Source organism: Acanthochromis polyacanthus, chromosome 6 (assembly GCF_021347895.1).
Source record: "Acanthochromis polyacanthus isolate Apoly-LR-REF ecotype Palm Island chromosome 6, KAUST_Apoly_ChrSc, whole genome shotgun sequence".
Lineage (NCBI taxonomy): Eukaryota > Metazoa > Chordata > Actinopteri > Pomacentridae > Acanthochromis > Acanthochromis polyacanthus.
The window spans coordinates 3845456-3871182 of record NC_067118.1 but is presented as its reverse complement, the minus strand read 5'-3'; the positions used below and the strand labels follow the sequence as shown (position 1 = coordinate 3871182).

The window sequence follows — 25727 nt, the reverse complement described above, 5'->3', positions numbered from 1 at the left end:
TCATTCTGGTCACATTTTGAGTTGTTCTGGAAACAAATCCAGACAGTTTGGATCAGCTTTAGGTAATGTGAGCATTTTATGAATCATCTGATGTGTGTTTTTGTAGTGATTTTACATCTTTATGTGGTAATTTTCTGGTAATTCTGTGTGGTTTTAGACTGTAACACCTGGATGGATTTAAACTGATCTGGTGTCAGTTTTTACCAGAACTCAGACATGTTTTCCCCCCTAAATGTCATGGTTCTATCTGTTAGACTGGTGAAATTCTGATGAAGTCCATTAAAAAGTGATAAATCTGGACCCACCTCTATGGACTTCAAGGACCTGGAATGTTCTAAGTGAGACTAAACTTAAAGACTGGAAGCAAGAAAGGAGAACGTCTCCTGGAGAAAGTTCTACAGTAGACCTACCGACAACCGTAGAAAGTTCTAGAGTAGACCTACTGACAGCTGGAGAAAGTTCTAGAGTAGACCTACCAACAACTGGAAAAAGTTCCAGAGTAGATCTACTGACAACTGGAGAAAGTTCTAGAGTAGATAATTGGAGAAAGTTCTAGAGTAGACAACTGGAGAAAGTTCTAGAGTAGACCTACCGACAACTGGAAAAAGTTCTAGAGCAGATCTACTGACAACTGGAGAAAGTTCTAGAGTAGACCAACTGGAGAAAGTTCTAGAGTAGACCTACCAACAACTGGAGAAAGTTCTAGAGGAGACCTACTGCTAGGTCTCCTCTAGAACATTCTACTTGGGACGTTCACCTCTATGGACTTCAAGGACCTGGAACTCTGGAAATATTCCCAGTATGAAGGCGGAAATCTGATCATTAATAAAGTTACTGGAGATGACGAACCAGATGTTCTGAGAAAAAGTTTGTTCAGGTTTGGTTGATTTTAGACGAAATGATCCTAATAGAGCATAGACAGATCTTTATTTGACTTCATAATTCATATTTTGAGCGTTAAAAACACCCGATTCTGAGGAGTTAAAACCATGTTTCAGACTGAGCTCCACACCTGGACGTACCTGTAGGATCTGTGACATCACAGCCAATCACATCGCAGAGTGAGAAGAGTTAGCGAGGAGACAGGAGTCTGTGGAGTGACAAAGTGTTTTATATAATCTGACACAGCTTCAGGTACAGTCAGTGCTCAGTGTCCAGTTCAGAGTAATAATAATAATAATAATAATAATAATAACATGAGCAGTTCTTCAAATATAGAGCCATACACTTTATACAAAATACCCTGCATATTACTGTGAGGTCAGCTGTTCGGTCTCTGGTTCTGCTTGTTGTTGCCACCAGGAGGTGCTGCTGAGGCTTCATCGTTTTCACATTTAGACTTCTTTTAAAATTCGTATTCAGTCTCTAAACCTGGAACAGTTTAAAACAACCAGAGAACCAGAAACGTTCCAGCAGCAAACGTTGACAGAACGTATTTACAGTGAGTTCTTTAAACAGTTTGTTCCTGAAGAGTTTTGGTTGACGATGGTTTGAGGGAATATTTGGCTAAAAGTGCGGAAACGACGAAATCCTGCAAACTGTGGAGCGAAGAAACCAAAAACGGAAACACAAAGAACCGATCTGAATGTCTGAAACCGGACGGAGTCGTCTCAGGATGCTGGTTCAGTATGTTTGATGGGTTTTATCATAATTTACCATATTTTTGATGCATTTAATCAAAAATATGATGAAAAAAACATTTAGAATCAAAAATGACAGTTTTAGAAAATCAACCAGCTCAGACTCAGTTACCAAAATAAATCCAGATTTAATGTCTTGGAATTTTAAACCGTTTTTTTGGGTGGATGGGGGTGGGATTTTTATTTTAACTCAATAAATTTGAGCAACTAGAATATTCAGAATTAAATTTTTTACCACATTTTCACCACAAAAATGTCTTAAAATGAGAATTTCTCTACATTTCAAAGCAGAAATCATCAATTATTTTACATGTTTAAGGCAAATTTTTGTTACTAAGTTTGATAATAGCTTGAATATTTCCGATTTCCGATATAAAAATTTGAATTTTTGATTCTGAATGATTAATTACGACTTTGCTATTTTCTGTATTATGATTTTGTGTTTCAGAAATTATGAGAAATTAAAAATATATTGAGACAGGACATTCTGTACAGTTACAAAAACGTATTTTCTTTTACAACAAGAAGGAAAAACTCTTTAAACTCTAAAATAAATGTGCTAAAAGTTCCGTCCTCCATCTTTAATGTTTAGTTTTCATTTGTTGATGAAAAACGTTAAATAAAAATGAAGCCGTACTTCTGGTTTTTACTTTTTCAGTTGATTTTGTCTGATTTCTGCACAGCTCTGGGATCTTTCTGTGCTATTTTTCTCGGGTTAAATGAGAGTTTGTATGATCAGGTTTGGGCTGCAGCAGTTTGCAGGTCGTCTGATTCCAACAGTCCTAAACATGAAGTGCAAAGACATGCAGCAGCAGCACCCATAGAAAACAGTCCGTTAGTGTTTGTGCAGAGTGTCAGTAAAGTTTCTCAGTGTTGAATAATAAAATCCAGGAGGGAAGCAGTGAAGCCTGAAGAGGTTGAAGGTCCAGAAGTCATCAGAACATCTGCAAAGGTTTGTCAGGAAACACTGGAAGCTGCAGTTAGATGGCAGCAAATCAGGCTTTGTTTCTGTTTTATCGACATTTTATTTATATTCGGGACTTCCTGTTTGAAATCTAATGGTTTGTTTCTGTTAAAATCTTCAACTTCACACCATGATGATGCTGCCACCATGCTGAAATAAGAAATTAATTCAAGTCCAATCTTTGAGCACAGATTGACAATTTGATTCTATGGTTCTTCAAGTAAAACTAAAATAATACTGTTTTAAAATATGGGAATATTTTTCATTTTGGAACTCCACTTTTCAGACATACACACCCGTTTGTCAAAAACATATGTAGATTTGTCTCATATCTTTGGGAATTTTCAGGTTAAAACTCACGTCACCTGTTAAACACCTATTTAAATATATTTATGACAAAAGAAATGCTTTACAAGAAGGGGCGGGGCTTAGCTTTGATATACTGCACTCAGATTCTAATAAAAATTAAAAAATGTTAATTAAAATATGTTTTATGTCAGGAAAACTGAACAATCTTGCAACAACGTTTGCAAATTTGAAGCAAACTTTTGAAAAACAGACCTGAAAAGTAAAAGTGAACCGTGTGCCGCGCTAACGGTTTCATCTGAAGGTGGCGCTATGCTACGCATCACAGGACATCAACAAAACCAGCTGTTTGTTAAATGCTAAAAAAAAAAGTCAAAGAAGAAGAAAATGTTTGTTAATCAGAAAAGGTGAAGCTCATACTTTTTAGAAAAAAAACTCAAAAACTACAACAAAGTGAGAGAATCTGAGGACGTTTTTTCAAATTTAGCTGATTCCTTTATCAAATGCCAAACTTCAAAATAAAACTACATTGAAGGAAACGCAGCCAGTGAGATTGATTTAGATTAAACTAAGTGTTTTTGTCTACGCCGTCCATCCATCCAGAGCTCCTCCTGCAGACTCTGAGCTTCGACAGTTTAAAACAATAAAGTGGAATTTCCAGAAGAGGAGAAATCACTCAGAAAATTCAGAAACTAAAACTCAGAACAGAAATATCCAGAAAGAACCACGTCTATTAAGTGACATGAGAGCTATGCTGATCTGAGCTCACGGTTGACGTGAGTTTGATGGGTTTCGTTAATCTGCTGCTGATGTTTCAGCTTCGTTTCCGTTAAACGTCGGACCTCTGAGGGGTTCTGGTGACTTCAGGACCTTGGACCTCCTGACAGTAAATCCTCCTGGTTCTGTGCTCAGTGTCAGTGCTGCGATCGTGTTCAAACATGAACTAAATTACAATAACATGGTTTATTAACAGTCCCATTGACGGAGGTGGAAACATCTGAAGGAAGAATCGTCTGAAGCAGCCGATCGACAACATTTCCATCCGTCTGTTTGTCTGTTTGGACAGAAGAAGCTCCTCAGAACAGAAACTGAAAGCTGCTTTTTCATGTTTCAGCCCAAAATAAAAACTAAATGTGAGAGCAGCAGCTGTTTCCATCCAGAAGAGGAACCACTTAAAACATTCAGTGTTTGGTTTAATAAAAGTATGAAGCAGATAAAGAGAATGGATGATGGGATTTATTTTCTTTCAATATATTTCTTCTAATAAACACAACATCCTTCCAGAAACCTGCAATGAAACAGATATTTTTGCTAATTTAGACGTAAATTTGAGGTTAAAACACGACAATGACGCTAAAGTTGGTTTATATTTGTAGAGATTTATACATGTGGAGGTGTTCCTTAATGGAGGAAAGTCTTACTGAGATTAAGAATCTCTTCTTTAGGAGCTTTTTGACATTTCAGTTTCTATATTTATACGTACACCACTGTTCAAAAGTTTGGAGTCATCCAGACAATTCTATGTTTGGGGGAATTTTCAGGGTCTTGAGAAGGTTCCAGATGTCCTTCAAATGATTTTGTAGGTTTGGGAATATTTGAGAAGGAAACAATATTTTTTGAGGTGTATCTGAAAGTCTCCAAAGTTCTTCAATCATGATCTGAAGGATACAAAGGAGGTTCCAGACATCACCAAGGAGCTCGAATAAACATCCACCATGTGGCTATTTGGGACTCCAGAAGGTTTTATAGTTTCTTGAAGTAATTTAAGGACCTTGGAGTGAAGAGAGAGGGGTACAGGGTCTTTTATCAAGCTCTCGGTAGCCTCTGATTCCTGGTTCTAACAGTCTTTGGGAAACTCTCACAGGCCAAAGAACACAGGAGTGATGGTTGCTGGAAATGTTCCTCTGTACCCCTATGGAGATATTCCATTAAAAATCTGCTGTTTCCAGCTAGAGCTATAGTCAGTTACCACATTAACAATGTCTACACTGGATTTATCATTCATTTAAAGTTATCTTCACTGAAAAAAGCTGCTTTTCTTAAAAAAAAGACATTCCTAAGTGACTCCAAACTTTGGAACGGTGGTGTAAATGACATGGTTGGAGGTCATTAACGTCCACATTAGTCTTTGTCATGGCGCCCTTTGCTGCTGAACTCATTCAGGTCCTGGAGATCGTAGGAGCTTCAGGAGAAAGCAACTGGACTTCTCTAGAAGACACTTCTAGAAACATCTTCCAGAGAAGTCCAGCTGGTTTCTCCTGAAGTTCCCACGACTAAGAGGTGGTGTTGGAAGAACGTTTTCACATCAGCTCTGGTTGGAGGTCATTAACGTCCTCAGAAGTCTTTGTCATGGTGCCCGTTGCTAGCTGACACCTCCTCTGCTCTCTACAGTAGTAAACAGGAAGAGGCTCCACCTGGTGGGATAACCTGGAATTACAGCTGGTCTACCATACCTGAAGAGTGTATCGTGTCGGAAAATAGTGCTTCAGTTTACAACCTACACCGTTTCATCGTTACGTCAGAACTGGTTACGTGGAACTAGTTGGTAAGCAGAGTGGATGAATATGTCATCACATGGCGCTGTAAGATGGTTTTTGTTTACATTTGCCATTGATTAAAAACTGCTTTTCTTTCAAAAATAAGGACATTGAAGTGACCCTAAACTTTTAAACGGTAGAGTGGTGAACACTCTCTCTCTCTCTCTCTCTCTCTATATATATATATATCTATATATATATATATATATATATATATATATATGTATACATACATATATGAGGTGTTCATCACATATATATACCTGTATGTATACATATATACATACATGAGGTGTTCATTAATGGAGGAAGTCTTATTGAGATTAAGAATCTCTTCTATAAGAGCTGTGTTGAAATTTCAGTCTCTATTTTTGTACATATTTACAAACAAAATGGACAAACTCACTTTCTGTAGAAAAATTAATTTACATAAAGTGATAATTTTCCTGAAAACATCTCAGACAGATTTTGTTCAATTTAAAAAATAGACTTTTTCTTCATTTTCTTGTTAGTTTATCATTTGCTTTGTGTTTCAGGGAGTTTTATGTGTTTGGAATTAAAGTTAAATAAATTAAATTATTTACGGTAAATTTATAAAGAACAAAGGACTGATGAGTTGAAGGCAGCGGCAGAGTTTGAATGCTAGAGATCAGTCAGATCAGTAACTGAAACTGTGTTTGTTGTTAACGGGCTGAAACATGAAGGAAGCAGCTCATTGGTCCGTCCTGTGGCTCCGCCCCCCTCGGCTACCACATGTAGGTCTTGGTGGTGTCGATCTGGCCGCCCCCAGGCTCCGGCCCTCTGCCGCCGCCCTCCTGCTCCTCCTCCTGGTTGTCCTTGTCCTTCTCGGCCTCGCTCTCCCACAGCGTGATGAGCGGCGGGTACAGCTCGTTCAGAGGGATGGACGTGGCGTGCTGCATGTACTTCTTCAGTGAGTGTCCGCAGGACTTGTGCTGCTGGACGCGGCGCCCCATGTAGACCACCAGCAGCGCCATGATGGACAGGGCGAACATGGAGCCCATGACGGCCGCCAGCGCCACGCTGCTGCGCCGCGACGCCACCAGCTCCACCGAGAAGCCCGAGTCCTTGGTGGTGACGTTCAGACAGGAAGTGTGGACCGGCGCCGGGGGGAGGGGCGAGGAAGAGGAGGAGGGGACGGGGGAAGGGGAGGAGCTAAAGGAGGAGGCGGGGGCAGAGGAGATGGTCAGGCAGACGTGGTATTGGGTGGCAGGAAGCAGGTGAGTCACGTTGTACTCCTGAACATCGACAGGAACCTGCAGAGACAAGAAGGAAGTAACACCTGGAAGATGGATGCTGGAGGTGAAAACAGGTCGGTTCAGACTCGACTTGGTCTGACTCCATTTACTGGACTTGTTTCAGGGTCAGCCTGACTCACTGAGAAGAGACTCGACTCAACTTAAAATGACTTGGATCCATTTGCCTCAGCCTCACTGACTTGATTAAACTTGACTTTTTATAATCTGACTTTGCGTCAAGTCTACTCAACCTAACCTGATCCTATCTGACTTGATTTACTGATATTTCCACCTGACTCAGTGTGACTTGACTCTACCTGATCCAAACTGATCTTATTTAACTTGACTTGGACACATTTTCTTGGACCTCGTTAACTCGACTCCAGATAACTCGACTTGATCTGACTGGGCTTGTTTTAGGATCGGCCTAATTCACTGAGATTCGATGCGACTCGACATGACTTAACTTAAACTGACTTGGGCCTACCTGCCTGAGCCTCAGTGACTTGACTCAACTCAAGTTGACTTAGTTCCAGCTGCGTCAAGTTGACTCGATATAACTTGATTTGATTTGATTTGATTTACTTTTGCTGACTTGAGTTAACTCGACTCTATATGACCCAACTTGATTTGACTTTATTTAACTTGACTCTTCTCCATTTGATTAGCTGTTATTAAGTGGACTGGACCTGACTGGACTTGGTTTAACTCGCTGTGATGACCCGACCTGTGGGGGACTAAATGAACCTGAGGGGATTAACGGTTGTGTCAAAACAAGTTAAACTGGAGTCGAGTCGAGTCAGAAGTGGTCGGACCTGGAGGTATTGAGTGGCAGTACCTTTGCCGTGTAGCTGATGGTCGGGTTGTCGATGTGGACCGTGGCGCTGGTCCAGTGGGGCGGAGGGACGGGGACGTCCTGCTGGGTCTGACCCACAGACGAGGCTTCTCTGCTGGGATACAACTTCCACTCCAGAACCACCGACTGGGCGTGAACCACCTGAAGAACCAGAACCAGAACCAGAACCAGAAGCAGAGAATTACTGGAACAAGTTACTGCAGATGAAGAACCAGAACATGAATCAGCTGGAACCAACTGGATAACAATTACAAGACTAAAGATTACGATTATTTAAAAAAAAAAACATATTCCACTAAAATTAAAATTTAACACTGATTTTTCATATTACATATTCCACTAATATTTTAGTATTTATTATGACATCAGTATTTGAATAATTAATGAATTATTAATTATTTAAAATGTAAATATTACCATTATGTTACATGTTTAAATATTTAATATACCAGTAATATTGAAAATAATTACAAATATGTAGTCAACAATAAAATAAAGTAATAACTTCTAAAAATTCATCCAACAAAAAAAAAATACCAAAGTTGAAATGTACTGAAAAGAATATAAACGCTACAGACTCCTGGTATAATGTTGACTATGCAAAAACTAAACAAATTAATAATAATTATCATTATTGTTATTAATAATAACAATAACAACAATTTTGCACCTTTTAAGTAATCCTCTTACAATAATAAATATACAAATAAATGCAAATGCTATAGATATACAGTTGACATAATAATAAAAATAAAACAAAACAAGATTTTGTTTAAAAAACTTAATATTTAATATTTACATTAATGAATAAATATTTATATTTTAGTTTAAATAACAAGGTGTAAATTTTATATTTCCCAAAAAATGAATATTAAAATTGCAAACAACCAGACTGACTAATTCTAATTATTATAAATATATATATATATATATATATATATATATATATATATATTACAGTCATGCTGTTAGATAGCTGACTGTCTTAATAATTAATCATATTACTAACATGTATTAATGTAGTACATTAGGAGATGACAGTAAACTTGTGTTTTAATAAATAAACTCTATTAATAAAATGTATTGTAATGTAATGTAAAGATGAAAGTAAATGTGTGTTTTAATAAATAAACTATACACACGTGGACAAAATTGTTGGTACCCCTCAGTTAAAGAAGGAAAAACCCACAAGTCTCACTGAAATCACTTGAAACTCACAAAAGTAACAATAAATAAAAATTTATTGAAAATTAAATAATCAAAAACAGCCATTACTTTTGAATTGTTGATTAACATAATTATTTAAAAAAACAAACTAATGAAACAGGCCTGGACAAAAATGATGGTACCTCTATAAAAGATTGAAAACTGTTTGACCAGAGTGACATGATTAACTCAGGTGTGTCATTTAATTGACATCACAGGTGTTTCCAAACTCATAATCAGTCAGTCTGCCTATTTAAAGGGAGACAAGTAGTCACCCTGCTGTTTGGTGAAAAGGTGTGTACCACACTGAACATGGACAACAGAAAGCCAAGGAGAGAATTGTCCCAGGACATCCGAAAAAAAATGATAGACAAACATCTTAAAGGTAAAGGCTATAAGACCATCTCTAAACAGCTTGAAGTTCCTGTGACAACAGTGGCTCATATTATTCAGAAGTTCAAGACCCACGGGACAGTAGCCAACCTCCCTGGACGTGGCCGCAAGAGGAAAATTGATGACAAATTGAAGAGACGGATCGTTGGAATTGTATCCAAAGAGCCCAGAGCAACCTCCAAAGAAATTAAAGGTGAACTCCAAGGCCAAGGTACATCAGTGTCAGATCGCACCATTCGTCGTTGTTTGAGCCAAAGTGGACTTCATGGGAGACGACCAAGGAGGACACCACTGCTGAAAAAAACTCATAAAAAAGCCAGACTGGAATTTGCAAAAATGCATGTTGACAAGCCACAAAGCTTCTGGGAGAATGTCCTTTGGACAGATGAGACCAAACTGGAGCTTTCTGGTAAGGCACATCAACTCTATGTTCATAGACTCAAAAACCAAGCATACGAAGAAAAGAACACTGTCCCTACGGTGAAACATGGAGGAGGCTCAGTAATGTTTTGGGGCTGCTTTGCTGCATCTGGCACAGGGTGTCTTGAAAGTGTGCAAGGTACGATGAAATCTGAAGACTATCAAGGCATTCTGGAGAGAAATGTGCTGCCTAGTGTCAGAAAGCTTGGTCTCAGTCGCAGGTCATGGGTCTTCCAACAGGACAACGATCCAAAACACACAGCCAAAAACACCCAAGAATGGCTGAGAGAAAAGCGTTGGACTATTCTAAAGTGGCCTTCTATGAGCCCAGATCTGAATCCCATTGAACATATGTGGAAGGAGCTGAAACATGCCATTTGGAGAAGACGCCCATCAAACCTGAGACAACTGGAGCTGTTTGCTCATGAGGAGTGGGCCAAAATACCTGTTGACAGCTGCAGAACGCTCATTGACAAATACAGAAATCGTTTAATTGCAGTGATTGCCTCAAAAGGTTGTGCAACAAAATATTAAGTTATGGGTACCATCATTTTTGTCCAGCCCTATTTCATTAGTTTGTTTTTTTAAATAATTATGTTAATCAACAATTCAAAAGTGATGGCTGATTTTGATTATTTAATTTTCAATAAATTTTTATTTATTGTTACTTTTGTGAGTTTCAAGTGATTTCAGTGAGAATTGTGGGTTTTTCCTTCTTTAACTGAGGGGTACCAACAATTTTGTCCACGTGTGTAAATAATAACGGTCAACAGGAACCTTGGCCAGAACCACCAGGGAGGCTGCAGCGCTGGACGCGTTGCCCGTCCACGGCTGCTCTCTGCTGGGCTCGTCGCCCCTCCAGCCCCCCTCAGAGTCCACGGACACGGAGACGCTCTTGGTGTCGGCTCCCTCGGCGTTCCAGGCTACGCAGGTGTACACACCTGAGGGAGACGGACAGGTGTCATGGAGGCGGAGTCAACAGGAGCTTCAGGTGTTTGAGACTCAGACTGACCTGCGTCCGACGGCTCGGCGTGTTCGATGACCAGAGCTCCGGGTTCAGACACTCGGTGCTTCCTCTTCCTCCAGCTCAGGCCACGCCCCTCCTCCGAGATGATTGGAGCAGCCATCGCCTCTGAGCTCACCTGAGCAGGTAGAAATATTCACAACGACAATCAGCCTGTGATGCATCTTTAAAGGTGTACTTTATTTATCTCTATTCCACTAAATTATTTTATTTCTCTAATATATGTTATCTTGTTTACTTAATTTTAATATTTACAGCATTTATATTTTGTATTTATATTTTTTTGTGAAATTTCATTTTGCATTTTATTTATTTTAATTATCGCATTTTTTAATTTTTCACACTTATTTAAGCGTGTTTCTATTTTTCTTCATTCTAAATTTTAAATTAAATTGAATTTATGACATTTACATGTATATATATATATGTACACACACACATACACATATATACATGTTTAGATGTAAATTTGTATTTATGCATATATAATATATAATTAATTTATTTTTCCGTTTTAAGCTTGTATTTATTCTATTTATTATTTGTATATATAGTTTTAGATTATTTACTTATTTGTTTGTATCTTAAATATATTTTGATATTTATTTTATTTTACTTTGTTGTTTTTTATTTTTGTTTACTCCATATCATTTCTAAAATATTTACATTTATATTTTTTCAATTCTTAAACATGTTTGATGTTTGTATTTATTCCACTTCATTTAATTTATTCATGTTCATGTTATTCATTTATTTAAATCTATTTTATTTTATATTATCTTTCAAATAGAAAAAAATCACTACAGTCTCATAAAAACACGACTTTTTTAAAAGTGAAGAAGTGCAGTTTCAGTCTTTAATGAAAACGTGTATTCATTCTCAGTTTGCAGCGCGTTATTTTTTCTTTCTTCTTTTTTTAGGCTGCAGCTGTCGACTTATCAAAATGAAATGATCATAACAAATGTAAAGCTCAGAATCTCAGGGTTCCTGACGTCTGAAGCAGCAAAGATTTTACCGTTGAGCTTCAGGAGTTTCTAACATCACGTTTCAGTGACGGCGCCATCTAGAGGTCACAGTGAGCAGGAGGTCAGCAGAGACATGAAGGTGTGGGGGGGAGGATGGGTGGATGGACAGATCCATTCATGTTCATTTTAGATATTTTGGTTTTGTTTACAGTTGTTATGTGTTTGTTTACAGTTGTTGTATGTCTGTTTACACTTGATGTCTATTTACAGTTGTTGACTATTTACAGATGTTTTATTTAGTTGTTTGTTTACAGTTGTTTATTTGTTTAAAGTTCGTGTCTAAATACAGTTGTTTTGTGTTTGTTTACGGTCACCGTGTCTTTGTTTACAGTTGTTGTTTGTTTACAGTTGCTGCATGTCTGTTTATAGCTGTCTTGTTTACAGTTGTTCTGTTGTTTATTTGTTTAGGACTGTTGTGTGTGTCTTTACAGTTGTTGAGTGTCGGTTTACAGTTGTTTATTTGTTTAAAGTTGTTTGTTTACTGTTATAGTTTACTTGTTTACAGTTGTTGTCTATTAACAGTTGTTGCGTGTCTATTGTTGTTGTGTGTCTGTTTACTGTTATTTGTGTTTGTTTACAGTTGTTTATTTGTTTACAGTTGTGTGTCTGTACAGGGCTGCTTTGTTGTTTATTTATTTACAGTAGTTGTGTGTTGGTTTACAATTGTTGTTTATTTGTTTATAATTCTTATGTGTTTGTTTACAGTTGTTGTTTGTTTACAGTTGTGCTGTTTACAGTTGCTGTTTATTTGTTTACAGCTGTTTATTTGTTTACAGTTGTAACGTGTCTGTTTACAGCCGTTTAGTTTGCAGTGGTTTTGTTGTTTATTTGTTCACAGTTGTGTGTCCTTTTACAGTTGTTTGTATGTTTACAGTTGTTTACTTGTTTACAGTTGTTGTGTGTCTATGAGGTATCAGAGAGTATCACACACGTGGCTCCACCCACCTTGTCTCCATTCGGTGTCACCCAATAGAACTGGGGGACGGGGTCAGCATCCGCCCAGCACTCTAACGTGATTGGCTGCCCGGCGCTGACGTTCATGGTGGGGGGGAAGGCGTGGGGGGAGATGTGGGGCAGGCAGCTATTGGTCCCGCCCCCTCCCCAGCCGACCGCCACCACCTCCTGCAGCTCTCGGCCAATCAGGTGCGGCGGGGAGGAGCAGAAGGTGACGGGGGCCTCGAGCAGCTTCAGGTGAGACTGGTTGCCCAGGTGAGGCCCCCAGGAGGACAGGCAGTCACAGCGCAACGGGTTGGAGTGCAGAGACAGCTCCTCCAGGGAGGACAGCGAGGACAGGACGTCCCCGGACAGCAGGCTCAGCTGGTTACTGTGGAGGAGGAGGGTCCGGAGGGATGACAGGTCGCTGAGGGACAAGAACCAACGTTAGCCACAATTAAAGGAGGAGAACCAACGTTAGCCACAATTAAAGGAAGAGAACCAACGTTAGCCACAATTAAAGGAGGAGAACCAATGATAAATAGATCCCTATTAAATTAGGAGAACCAACGTTAAATAGATGATCCTGATGAAAGAAGCGTTCAGGAGGATGGTTTGGATGGACGGGTCCACAAAACTTGCTTAAATATGTTCTATGTGTCTCTCGGTGTCGATTTATGCCAAATTTTGGTCGTTTTGTGTCCCTATATACTAATTTTTTGTCTGCTTGTGGCCGTTTTGTATATTATTTTGTGCCTTTTGCATCTTATTTTGGTCATTTTGTCTCTCTTTACTGTCACTTCGTGTCTTTTTGTGTAAATTCATGCCAAACTTCGGTTGTTTTGTTTTTCTTTACACTCATTTTTTGTCTCCTTGTTGATGTTTCACATATTAGTTTGGTCCTTTAGCCTCTCATTTCAGTCATTTCATGTGTTTCTTTCTAATTTTTAGTGTCTCTTTGTGGTCGGTAAATGTCTTACTTTGTGTCCCTTTACAGTCACTTTGTGTATCTTTAACATATTGTATTCCTTTTGTCTGATTCTGTGGCCATTTCCTGTCTTCTCTTGGTCATTTAGTTGTTGTCGTGTCTCATTTGGTAGTTTTGTGTCTTAAAACCTGACCCTGCTTTCAGTCTTTACCAGCTTCAGGAGGACGGGGTGGAGGGACGGGTCCACAAAACACTTAAACACAGAAACTGTTGCTCTTTGTCTCTTTGTGTTATTTCATGTCAAACTTTGGTCGTCTTGTGGCCATATATACAAATTCTGTGTCTCTTTGAGGTCTTTTGCATCTCATTTTGATAATTTTATGCGTCTAATGTCTTTAGGTTAATGTTTTTAGGGTAACGTTTTTAGGTTAATGTCTTTAGGTTAACGCTTTTAGTTTAACGTTTTGAGGCTAACGTTTTTCGTTTTTAGGTTAATGTGTTTAGGTTAATGTCTTTAGGTTAACGTTTTTAGGTTAACATCTTTAGGTTAACGTCTTTAGGTTAACGTTTTTAGGCTAACGTTTTTCGTTTTTAGGTTAATGTGTTTAGGTTAACGTTTTTAGGTTAACATCTTTCGGTTAACGTTTTTAGGTTAATGTGTTTAGGTTAATGTTTTTAGGTTAATGTTTTTAGGTTAACGTCTTTAGGTTAATGTTTTTTAGATTAATGTCTTTAAGTTAATTTCTCTAGGTTAACGATTTTAAGTTAACGTTTTTAGGTTAACGTCTTCAGGTTAACGTTTTTAGGTTAATGTCTCTAGGTTAATGTCTTTAGGTTAACGTTTTTAGGTGAATGTCCTTAATTTGAATCTGTTGTTAGTGCTCACTAGCGAGCCGTTGCCCTCCTTCTAATCCTTTTCTCATAATAATTTGTTGTGAACAGCTTTGTAATTTGTCCTAATTGGCTGTATTGGCTTCCGTTGTCCCGCCTTCCCTCTCCTGAAGCTAGATTGGATAAGACCTGACTACAGCCTCCAATCAAACTGCTCACCAGGCTTTAAAAGTCCTAAACAGCTGTTTAGTGAGGAGTTGATCTTGTCCTGGTGTGCCCCAGCTCGGTCTAAGTCGTCACGGGAACTAGATGGGTTGTTATTTGGAGTTAAATTCTTAGACAGGGACACTGGGATGGAAATCATTGATAGTTTTAGTTTAGAGATGCTTCTATGTTTGTATTTCGGTTTGCATGGAGTGGTTAGATTTTTGGTTTAGTGGTATGTTGTTGTAAAGTAGTTAGGTAGGTAAACTATTCAGCTCCAAGAAGAAGTTTGCTTTTGGTGTTGTCGTTCTTAAACCTTTGCTAATCACTCTGGTAAATGGCGTCTATCTGCTGCTTTTGGTGGAAACTGGTCTAACAGAAATAGAAAAGCAGAAACCAGCTCAGAAAGTCACCTGAAGGCCTGCGGGTCGATGTACGACAGCTTTGGGTTGTTGCAAAGCTCCAGTTTGGCAATTTCTGGAAGGTTCTGGAAAGCTGCTCGCTCCACCATCAGCAGCTCCTCCATGTTGTTCAGACTGAAGCCAAACAGAAGACAACCTGAACACACTGAATGTGATACAGGAAGGTACCAGAACACAGCCCTCTACAGGCAGAGACAGGAACTACAGAACACTGTCCTCTACAGGCAGAGACAGGAACTACAGAACAATGTCCTCTACAGGCAGAGACAGGAACTACAGAACACTGTCCTCTACAGGCAGAGACAGGAACTACAGAACAATATCCTCTACAGGCAGAGACAGGAACTGTAAATAACAGCTGCGTTAAACTAGATTTCAGACAGACCAAACATAAGGACTTAGACTAGGATTATGGATTTTGCAGTCAGACTGACCTCAGCTTAGGGCTGGGTATCAATGTAAAAGTTTCGATACCGGTACCAATTCCGATACCTTCACTTCGATACCAGTTCCTAAATGATACTTTTTTCGATACCAGTTTTACAATGTATACTCTAACAGAATGAAAATTGCATTACACATTACTTTTCACATCTTGAGTTTAATTTTCCAGTGATTTCCAGTGCAAAAGAACATTTGCAAGCAATGTACAGTTCAGTACATACTGAGTCATCTTCCCCCCCGGACCCTTCCTGGCCAACCCGGAGCCGGTCGCGGTGCACCACCGCGGAGGAATTGTGCCCGGCGGGGGACGGCCCGTACCCGGCGAGAGGTCCCGCAAGGGGATCCTCCCGCACCGAGCGGCCGCCCCTGCCCCGCCGAATTGAATCCCCCGGGCGGACTACGCGGACCCCAGCCGTTTACCTCTTAACGGTTTCACACCCTCTTGAACTCTGTCTTCAAAGTTCTTTTCAACTTTCCCTTAAGGTACTTGCCGACTATCGGTCTCGTGCCGGTATTTAGCCTTAGATGGAGTTTACCACCCGCTTTGGCATGTACTGCACCGCGCACTATTGACGTCCATTTTACAAAAGTAGAGCCACGTTTTAGACCTCAGAGGCATCTTTTCCCACTTCGACGGAGAGGGACCTCCTGCTGCAGCCAGGTAATCTTGCTTTGACGACATGCTACACAACTGGAGTAAATTCAATGTATCTAACGTGAAACCTGTCTGTGAATGGGCAGCATGTTTTTTTCCGGCTTTCCGCAGTCACGTGTAATGTTACAGCCAATCACAGGTTTGCTTTATCATAATCACGTGATAAGTACCGGAACATGGAACCGAAAGACGAGGCTTATTTCGATACTCATTACTACCGAAACATTGCGGTCGGTGCCATTAAAGAACCGAAGTTCGGTACTCAGCCCTACCTGAGCTCCTCCAGGTGCTGAAGGTTCTGGAAATCTCCCTGCTGGACTCGGCTGATCGGGTTCCTGTTCAGGTCCAGGAACTTGAGGTTTGGGAGAATGCTCAGAGCGTCCCGAGGAACAGACCTGCAAGGAAGACAGTGGTTTGTCCACTTTGTCCAGATTACAGACACAGTTGGACTCAGTTCTTTTCTCTTCGAACTTCTACAAATAAAAGTGAAACTGCGACGGAACCTGAGCCGGTTGTCATAGAATGAGAGGCTCTCCAGGTAGTCGAGGCCCAGGAAGGCGGCGGACGGGACGGAGGCCAGACCCATCCCAGCCAGGACCAAGCTGTGGAGCCGGGATAGAGGCAAGAAGTTCTTCTCCTCCAGACCCAGGATGGGGTTCTCGCCGATCATCAGGATCTCCAGGGACGGCAGGGACTTGAACCAGCGACTGTCGATGGCCACCAGACGGTTGGAGTTGAGGTGGAGCCTACAAGACCGGACACAAGGCAGAAAGTCATTCAGACAGAGATTTACTGACCAGAACGTTAAGAAAGAAAGAAATGAAGGTAATTCTAAGGTTCTCGCCATCTGTCAGGTGGTTCTTGTGCTTAATGAAGAGGTTCCTATGGTCACTGAGGTGGATCAAAGGGTTCGAGCTGTCAAAATCGAGTTTAAAGGGTTCTGGAAGCCCTCGAGGTAGTTTTGCTGGCCACTGGAAGAATCTGATTCACTGAACAGGATCTAAGGTTCCTCACAGGGGGTTGAATGGGTCCTTCACATGGTTCTCATTGTCCTTTCATGAAGACTCGAGTGATTCCTTTGGGATGTTTGTCGTCATTGATTGACTTCTAGGGATAATCTAAGGGGATCCATTTGTGCTTAAATGGTTCTAGTTCTGGTGGTCCCTGGGAGTTCCTAGTGATCCTATCAGGTGGTTTTAGTGGTCACTGATGGGGTTCTGGGTGACTTTGAACTTTAAAAGGTTCTAGATGTCCTTCAGGTGGTCCTTTATCTGAGGTTCAAGTGATACCATTGTTGTCTTGGTGCTTTTTGGGCTCTAGGACTCCCTTAGGTGGCTCTGATGGTACTTTGGGTAGTTGTAGTGTTTTTTTACGAGGAAAGGAGAAGAAGAAGAAGAAGAAGAAGAAGCTGTGGTGGTTACCTCAGCAGGTTGGTGAGACCAGCGAAGGCTTTGGGTCCGATGAAGGAGATGTGGTTGTGGTTGATGTAGAGCTCCTCCAGACTGGACAGGTTCTTCAGGCTGAAGTCCTCCAGCTCCTCGATGTGGTTCTCCTCCAGGTACAGAGTGACCAGGCGGCCCAGAGAGGACAGACCCATAGAGCTCACCTGGATGGAAACAGAAACCAGTAGAACCGGAAAGGAAACAGTGTTTATGGAGCCTCGGTAAGGAGGTGAGTTACCTGAGTGAAGTGGTTCTGAGACAGGTCCAGCTCTGTCAGGTTGGTCAGACTCTGCAGCTCAGTAGTGATAGAGGAGATGTTGTTGCTCTGCAGCAACAGCAGCTTAAAGACAGGACAAGAAAGATGCTTACAACACGCTTACAACACATTTACAACATATTTACAATGTTTCAGAAAGAAATCAAGAAATCAGAAATACATGTTTTATTGTCAACATTGTGTGATGTGACACAAAACAAGAACAGGTAAGCCACAGCGTTACCTGTGTTATGTCAGCGTTACTTTTGTGATGTCAGCGTTACCTGTGTGATGTCAGCGTTACCTGTGTGATGTCAGCGTTACTTTTGTGATGTCAGCGTTACCTGTGTGATGTCAGCTTTACCTGTGTGATGTCAGTGTTACCTGTGTGATGTCAGCGTTACCTGTGTTATGTCAGCGTTACTTTTGTGATGTCAGTGTTACCTGTGTGATGTCAGCGTTACCTGTGTGATGTCAGCGTTACTTTTGTGATGTCAGCGTTACCTGTGTGATGTCAGCTTTACCTGTGTGATGTCAGCATTACCTGCGTGTCAGCGGAGATGTTGGCCGGGACTCTCTGTAGGTGCAGCTCGTTGCAGTCGACCGTCCTGGCCTGGTGATATACTGACTGAGGAGTGTACCAGGGTCGCGTCTCACACACACACTGCAGAGGACACAGCACAGCACCACCTGCAGGACACACCGTCACCATGGAGACGAGGAGGAGGAGGAGCACGGGCAGGACCGCAGATCCCATGATGCACCGGGCCGAGGCAGCTTCCTCCAGAAGGTCAACAGTAAGCGCATCTACACAAACACTGAGAGGAGGAAGTGTTTAGCCTTTAGCCTAGCCTAGCTTAGCATTTAGCATCTCTTCAGAAGAACACGCGTAGCTCATTAGTGCTAACTGTGTCAAACTTGTGTTGCAGCAACCGTCAACAGCAGCAGCAAATAGTCTGACAACACACACACACACACACTCAGTGGGGTTGGAAACGGGGACACCTTGCCTCTGATGCCATGGCAACCAGCCAAGAAATGACATGGCAAAACAGAGGGGCAGGAGTGACCTCTGAGCTGCTCTCTGATTGGCCGGCTGCCTCTGACAGCGTCCCAACTCCTGACAGTTACAGTGTGTGTGTGTGTGTGTGTGTGTGTGTGTGTGTGTGTGTGTGTGTGTGTGTGTGTGTGTTTGTGTGTTTGTGTGCGCGCGTGCCGTCTGACAGATGTACAGATGTGAGCTGCAAACATCTGGCATGTCAGATATTAATAATCCTCCACCTGCTGTTCAAACCTGAAGGAGTGTGCACGAGTCCACCAGGAGCGTGCATGTGACCTCAAACTACAACACTAGCACGGGGATTCTCCCAGAGCATCATGGGAAGCTGAGTGTGTTTGTGAGGAGGTCCGTCTGAACTCCTCTCCTCCCTCCTGCTGCTCAGCAGATGGAATATTGATGAGATAATTTTAATTATTTAACGAGGAGCGAGCGCCTCGTTAAGTGTCCTGAGCCCTGGCTGTGATTGGAGGAGAGCAGGAGGCGATAGATAATTAAATCAGACACACACAGGCATTTGTACTCACATGAGATAAGATAACACACATGTAATTATAATGTTAACTACAGAATTATAATGAAACAATGGAAGGAAAAAATAACAGATTAACAAACATTTTGAGAGTCTGTTAATCTGTTTCAGAAGCAAATTCTCACTTAAACTGTAAATCCAAATTAAAAACACTCCAAAAAAACATAGACACAAAATAATTACAGATCAGAACAACCAAGAGACATCAAACCACGAATCAAACATCTTCTGCTTCAGTTAAGGTAGCTACACCCCTGAACTAGCTTACAAGCTACCGAGAATTAGACTCACCTGGTTCCTAACTAACCAATGATGGTCCAGCTCTAGATAGCCCCGCCCCCTCACTACCTCCAGGTGAACCAATCACAATGAGCCTCTCAGTCCTCCTGCTTCCTCCAGCTGCTTTTGCTAAACTCTATAATGTCTGAAAACTCAACAGATGTTCTGCTGTTAGAGTGAACACAAGAGTCTCCATGCACTGATAGCACCCAGATTACTGATGGGCCCCACAGTTAGTTAGTATCATCGACAACTATAGGAGGATCCTAAGAGTTAGCATGCAGTAGGCTAATGCTAGCATCAGCTGAAACTATAAGAAGGTCCTTAGAGTTAGTTTTGTGGCTAATGCAGCCAACAATAGCTTTGATTATGGTCGTAGTAGTAATGTAGCTAACGTTAGCTTTAAAGGTGGTAGTAGTAATGTGGCTAGCATTAGCTTTAAGGGTGGTAGTCATAGACATAATAAAGAGTAGACGCCGCATCGACCGCTACTGCCTATTGGGGCTGACGAGACGTGGGGCCGCCATCTTGGTCCGGTCAGCCGCTCCACTCAGCGCTGTTTGACAGCGCATTTAATCCATCTTAACTCTGAATATTAAACTGATTTTCACACGTTTTTTATTTTTATTTTTTTGCTGCAAACGTCATACATGTACCTCTGATACAGGACAAATGGTTCGGCGTATTTTAATATTCATAGCAGGAATAATAGATCATAATAATAATAGGTAATAGAATATTCTGATATTAAGCTCGACTGTAGACAGGTATTTTGGCCCTGGATCTTGGGCTGCGGCGGGGGCGCCGGCCCATGCCGGGTGGCCGTCTGGGGTGGCTGGTTCCCTACTAACCCTAACCCTCTGCCTGGGGGGGCGGGGGTTGCCTCTTTGGCGCCTGGGGCCCGGGATCCTGTGCTGGGTCCGCCCTGGGCCTCCGGCCCCTGGCGGGGTCGGCGGCCGCCGATCTTGGTCGCCTGGGGCCCGGCCCTGCTGGGCGCTGGGGGTCCTGGCCGGGTTCTCCCTCTGCCCCCTTCCGGGCCGGTCCGTGGTCGTCCTCGTGGTTTGGTGGCTCGGATCTCTGCTCTGGGATTGCTGCCGGCTCGCCTGGGTCTTGTGGGCTCTCGGCCCGCTTCTGGCCTTCACGGAGGTCAGAGGTCATAGTTGCATGATCACAGTCACAATTGCACCGTACTCTGCATGTGGACATAGCAACCATGTTGTCTTGTGGGGAGTTAAGTTTGTCCTGGTGCCAAAATATCAGAAGACATGTTTCCTCAGTTTGTGTGTTTCACATAGATGATTTGAATAATTACTAGCTGTGTTTCCTAACAAAACCTGTAGGATGCGTTCCGGTGTGTCTTTGTTAAGGTGTACTAGCTTGTTGTCTGTTGTGTCGGTTTCAATTGAAAGATAATGGTATTCTTGCACTTTTCCTTTTCTCTTCACTATCCCCTCTTGTTGTTGTTTTTTTTCTCCTTTTCTCGTTTCTTTCTTCCTGCCTTTCCCCTGTCAGGTCCGGCAAATTTATGTATATTTAACTAATCAACAAGTATTCAAACTAAATAAATTACTGTACAGTATCAAGGGGAGTCTTATACTTACGAACTCCCCTTGGAAAAGCAAACTTGTGTGGCACAATGCAGCAGCCAGATCCTCATTCTGCCTGCTCTGTTGCTGGACAGGACACAAAGAAAAAAATAAAAATAAAAATAAAAAAAATAAATAAATAAAAAAGCGTGAAAATCAGTTTAATATTCAGAGTTAAGATGGATTAAATGCGCTGTCAAACAGCGCTGAGTGGAGCGGCTGACCGGACCAAGATGGCGGCCGTATTTCTCGCTGCGCAGCAACCCGAGCGGCGTCTACTCTTTATTATGTCGATGGTGGTAGTAGTAATGTGGCGAGCATTGGCTTTAAGGGTGGTAGTAGTAATGTGGCTAGCGTTAGCATTAATGGGCTAATGATAGATAGATAGATAGATAGATAGATAGATAGATAGATAGATAGATAGATAGATAGATAGATAGATTAAAGTTTTACTGATCCTGCAGCAGGAAAATTTTCATTAGCTTTGACAGTAGTAATAGTAGTAATGTAGCTAATTTTAGCTTTGATAGTGGTACTAGTAATAAGGCTAATGCTAGCTTTGATGGTCAGGTCTCTGTATAAACTGTACCACTGAGGGACCTTCAGAAATGTTAAACTTTAATTTAAATGAGGAACACCAGACCTGGGTGGGTTTCTGTGTTTTCATGTTAGCATCTGTTAGCTTCTGTCCTGCTCTCTGTGATCATTAAACTGCATTTTAATCCAGCTGAACTACAATAAAGCTGCTCTGACTTCCAGATGTTTCTGTTGTCAAGCAGCAAAATGAGGATGAAACAGTGAAACTTATCAAGATGACATGCTAATATGCTAACATGTTAGCCGGCAGTAGCTTCATTTAAATTTTGATTCATAGTGTCATCTGAGAAACTCACTAAGCACATAATTCACACAGATTCCATGTAAAATGATGCTCAGAGAGAGTTAGAAGATAGAAAGTCTCAATCATCTGTCAATCACAGACAGAGTTTTCTTCCTGAAGGGGGCAGGGCCAGCAACAGCTCATTTAAAACTACAGGAGATATACACACATGAATATATCAACCATGTTTGTGGTGTTTTTAAATGAAACACTGAAGATCACATTCTGGAAAAATAATAACAGAGCACTTTATTAATTTTAAGTGAAGCCTCCAGTTCACTGGTTCTACTGAGTGGAATCTGAGTGTTTCTGTTTTGTCAGGAATCAACTTTCCTGCTCTGGTTTTATTCCTACACAGACGAGTGAACAGAATTGATCAATTTCAGGAGCAACCAAGTGAGGAGCTGTTTACTGAGACGACAAACCATCACCACAAAACTGAAAAATCCAACGATCACGAAGAGCAAAGAGACATAAAACCACCACCAACACTCAGTCTGGATCATCGTGAGTCTGTCAGGTTTCATCGTGTTGAGTTGATCGTTCTCCGAGGAACCTTCAGGATGACCTGAGAACATGAAGCTGAGTCGGTGTTACCGTGGAAACCCTGAGAATGTAAAGCCGAAGAGAAGAAACTCTCTGACCTACTTTCATTCATGAGAATCCGTTACGCAACAAGAAGAGAAGTCAGCCTCCTTCAGCCGGTCAGAGACATGAAGACCATGTGATCCGGTCAACAGGAAGTGGACTCAGAGATCCAAAAACGACAAGTTCTTAACTAAAACCAGCTGATTCAAACCTCAGAACCAGAATTCTGCAGCACTAAAGTCTGAACATTTAAAACCAAGTACAGAAAATAAACCGAGACAGATGAAAATATACAAACACAAAACCAGAACTGACTGAACCACACCTCCCTGATGAACAATCAGAAACAAATCCATGAGAAAGACTGACCTGAAAATCAGGTACTGATATGGACCAGGTCTATCTATGTCTGCATCATGGAGGAACAGAAACATCTGACTAAGAGTCTCAAAAAGATAGAAAAAGATCCAGGAAGATCAGTGAACACCTAAAAACCAGTGAAGCACAGAGTCAGCAGGAATCAGGAGGTCTAGAAGGAGTCATAGTTCCACTAATCAGGAGGTCTAGAAGGAGTCAAAGTAGCACTAATCAGGAGGTCTAGAAGGAGTCATAGTTCCACTAATCAGGAGGTCTAGAAGGAGTCATAGTTCCACTAATCAGGAGGTCTAGAAGGAGTCACAGTAGCACTAATCAGGAGGTCTAGAAGGAGTCATAGTTCCACTAATCAGGAGGTCTAGAAGGAGTCAAAGTAGCACTAATCAGGAGGTATAGAAGGAGTCAAAGTAGCACTATTTAGGAGGTCTAGAAGGAGTCATAGTACCACTAATCAGGAGGTCTAGAAGGAGTCATAGTACCACTAATCAGGAGGTATAGAAGGAGTCATAGTTCCACTAATCAGGAGGTCTAGAAGGAGTCATAGTTCCACTAATCAGGAGGTCTAGAAGGAGTCATAGTTCCACTAATCAGGAGGTATAGAAGGAGTCATAGTTCCACTAATCAGGAGGTCTGGAAGGAGTCATAGTTCCACTAATCAGGAGGTCTAGAAGGAGTCATAGTTCCACTAATCAGAGCTCCTAAAATGACTCCACAGACAGTGAACTACTTTCTCCATCAGCTGTAAAAACAGACATCAGCTGCTTCAGACTTGGTTCAGAGGTTCTCCATGGAAACCAGAGTTAGTGTGAAGCTCAGACAGTGTGAAGGAACCTTCAGAACATCAACCTCTATGGACGGAGGACCAGAACCTGGTGGCTGCTCAGGTTCTGAGTTTCGTCCATAGAGGTTGATAAACCTCCAGACGAAACTAAAGAACACGAGAAGAGGCCTGATGGATGCTGGAGAACATTCTTTGGTCAGATGAAGATCAATGAGTTGGGCTCAGATGGAGTCCGGATGTTTGGTGAGAACCTGACCAGGACTACCACAGTGGATGGATGGTCCTGACAGTGAAGCATGGAGGTGGAAGTGTGATGACACAGAGAGCAACATAAAACAACTTTAAAAACCTGAAACTGTGAATAACCAAAAAAATCCCAATTTTTGAAGAAAACTTAAATTAATTGCAACTAAAACTATTTAAATACATCAATAAACTGAGAACAATTTCATCTTTGTTATAATTTAATAGATGAAACATTTAAAGTCAGCTCTTATGTCTCGAGATTTTTTTTATTATTATTGTGGTTGTTGTTGCTGTCTTGCATCATCTTCTATCCTACTGAGTTTGTTTAGCATCAGTGTCTGAATGTTTGGAGATCCATAACGATATTTGATTTGTTTCAAAACTGCTGTTTTTATTGATTATTGGTCAGTTTTGATTAATTTTAGACTGTAGACGCCACATCTAAGATAAGAGAAGATAAGATGATCATTATTTGTCCTAAAATAAATGATTTTACCTGATGTTGGTCAGAAAACAGGAGAATAAACGCAGAATATCAATAAGATTTAATAGATTAGTAAAAAACATCAACAGTGAACTAAACTGAAAGTAGAGTACAATCTGACTGCAGTGATCCAGTGATACTGAACATAATGATGAATTAAATGACTTTCATGTCTGTTATTTTCTATTTTCCATCAGTTTCTTCCTATAAAAACAGGATTTTATTTCCCTTCCAGCCTCCAGGATGTTTAAACATTTAATTCTCTGATATTTAACTGTATTAATCATTAATAATAATTAATAACAATAATAAATCTCCCGTCAGATCGCCGTAAATTCGCTTCTAAGGACAGACCAGCTCCTCACCTTGTCCTCCGCCTGCAGCTCCGTCGCTCCGAGCCGCAGCGGCTCCGCAGGCCGCCAACAGGCGCTCCGAGCCGGGCAGAGTCCCGCACAGAGACCGGGGCAGAGAACCAGCTGGACCGGGACCAGGACCGGGACCAGGACGGGTCAGAGCCTGCAGCTTCTCCGGTCGGAGGCTTCGTTGATCCGGATGGAGGCGGACCGAGTCCCGCTGCTTTTATCCGGAGCGTCCCTCCCTCCTGTCCTCCATCAGGTCTGCAGCTGACTCTGCAGCAGCCAATGGGGCTCACAGGCCGCCGGCAGACGGACCAATCAGAGGCCGGATGCTGCAGAGAGAGGAGGGAAGGGGGGCGGGGGGGGGGGTCTGATGGATGACGTAATGCTCCAGATTCTCTTCTTCTTCTTCTTCTTCTTCGGTGGTGTCGGTCTGCGATCATCAGGAGAAGAAGAAGAGAGAAGTTCAGACAGAAGTGGAGGAAAAGTTTCTTTATTTCACAAGTTTAGAGGAAATAAAAATAAAACAAGAACAGCAGGAAGATGAAAGTTTAACTTCATGTCCAGGAGAGATGGGAAAATCAGCAAACTTTAATAAAAAAACACAATTATTAATATCAGTAAATACAGAATTATCAACAGCTTATAGAGCTGATGGAGGGAGCACAGATCAGCGTTTAAACATTTAATTCAGCTTTAAAAACAAACTTAAAACCTACCTTTTTAGTCTGGCTTTTACTTTAATTACCTTTTAATGTTCTGATTCTTTTTACAACTCCCAATTTATAATTATCACTATTATTATTATTATCTTTATTATT

At 41.3% G+C, this 25727-nt stretch overlaps 1 protein-coding gene and 1 long non-coding RNA gene across 5 annotated transcripts; one reads left to right on the top strand and one right to left on the bottom strand.

Annotated features, from left to right (window-relative positions):
* Positions 1-1095: 1095 nt before the first annotated feature.
* si:ch211-180f4.1 (uncharacterized protein LOC100144405 homolog) lies at positions 1096-25727 on the bottom strand. Its single transcript, XM_022208775.2, has 12 exons — positions 24916-25727; positions 18287-18560; positions 17725-17826; positions 17466-17650; positions 16548-16790; positions 16317-16439; positions 14937-15059; positions 12573-12987; positions 10591-10720; positions 10356-10519; positions 7542-7700; positions 1096-6721 (listed from the first exon to the last, which is right to left on the bottom strand). Exons 1-12 carry the CDS (start codon positions 25347-25349, stop codon positions 6194-6196), a joined length of 2880 nt encoding a protein of 959 aa, XP_022064467.2. The 5' UTR covers positions 25350-25727; the 3' UTR covers positions 1096-6193.
* Positions 22430-23980, top strand: LOC127534424 (uncharacterized). 4 transcript variants are annotated; one of them, XR_007942595.1, is made up of 4 exons: positions 22430-23225; positions 23260-23395; positions 23532-23633; positions 23668-23980. It is a non-coding gene; the product is annotated as an uncharacterized LOC127534424 (long non-coding RNA). The 4 variants fall into 4 exon arrangements; XR_007942598.1 differs by having other exon boundaries at positions 23498-23633; XR_007942597.1 differs by having other exon boundaries at positions 23532-23980.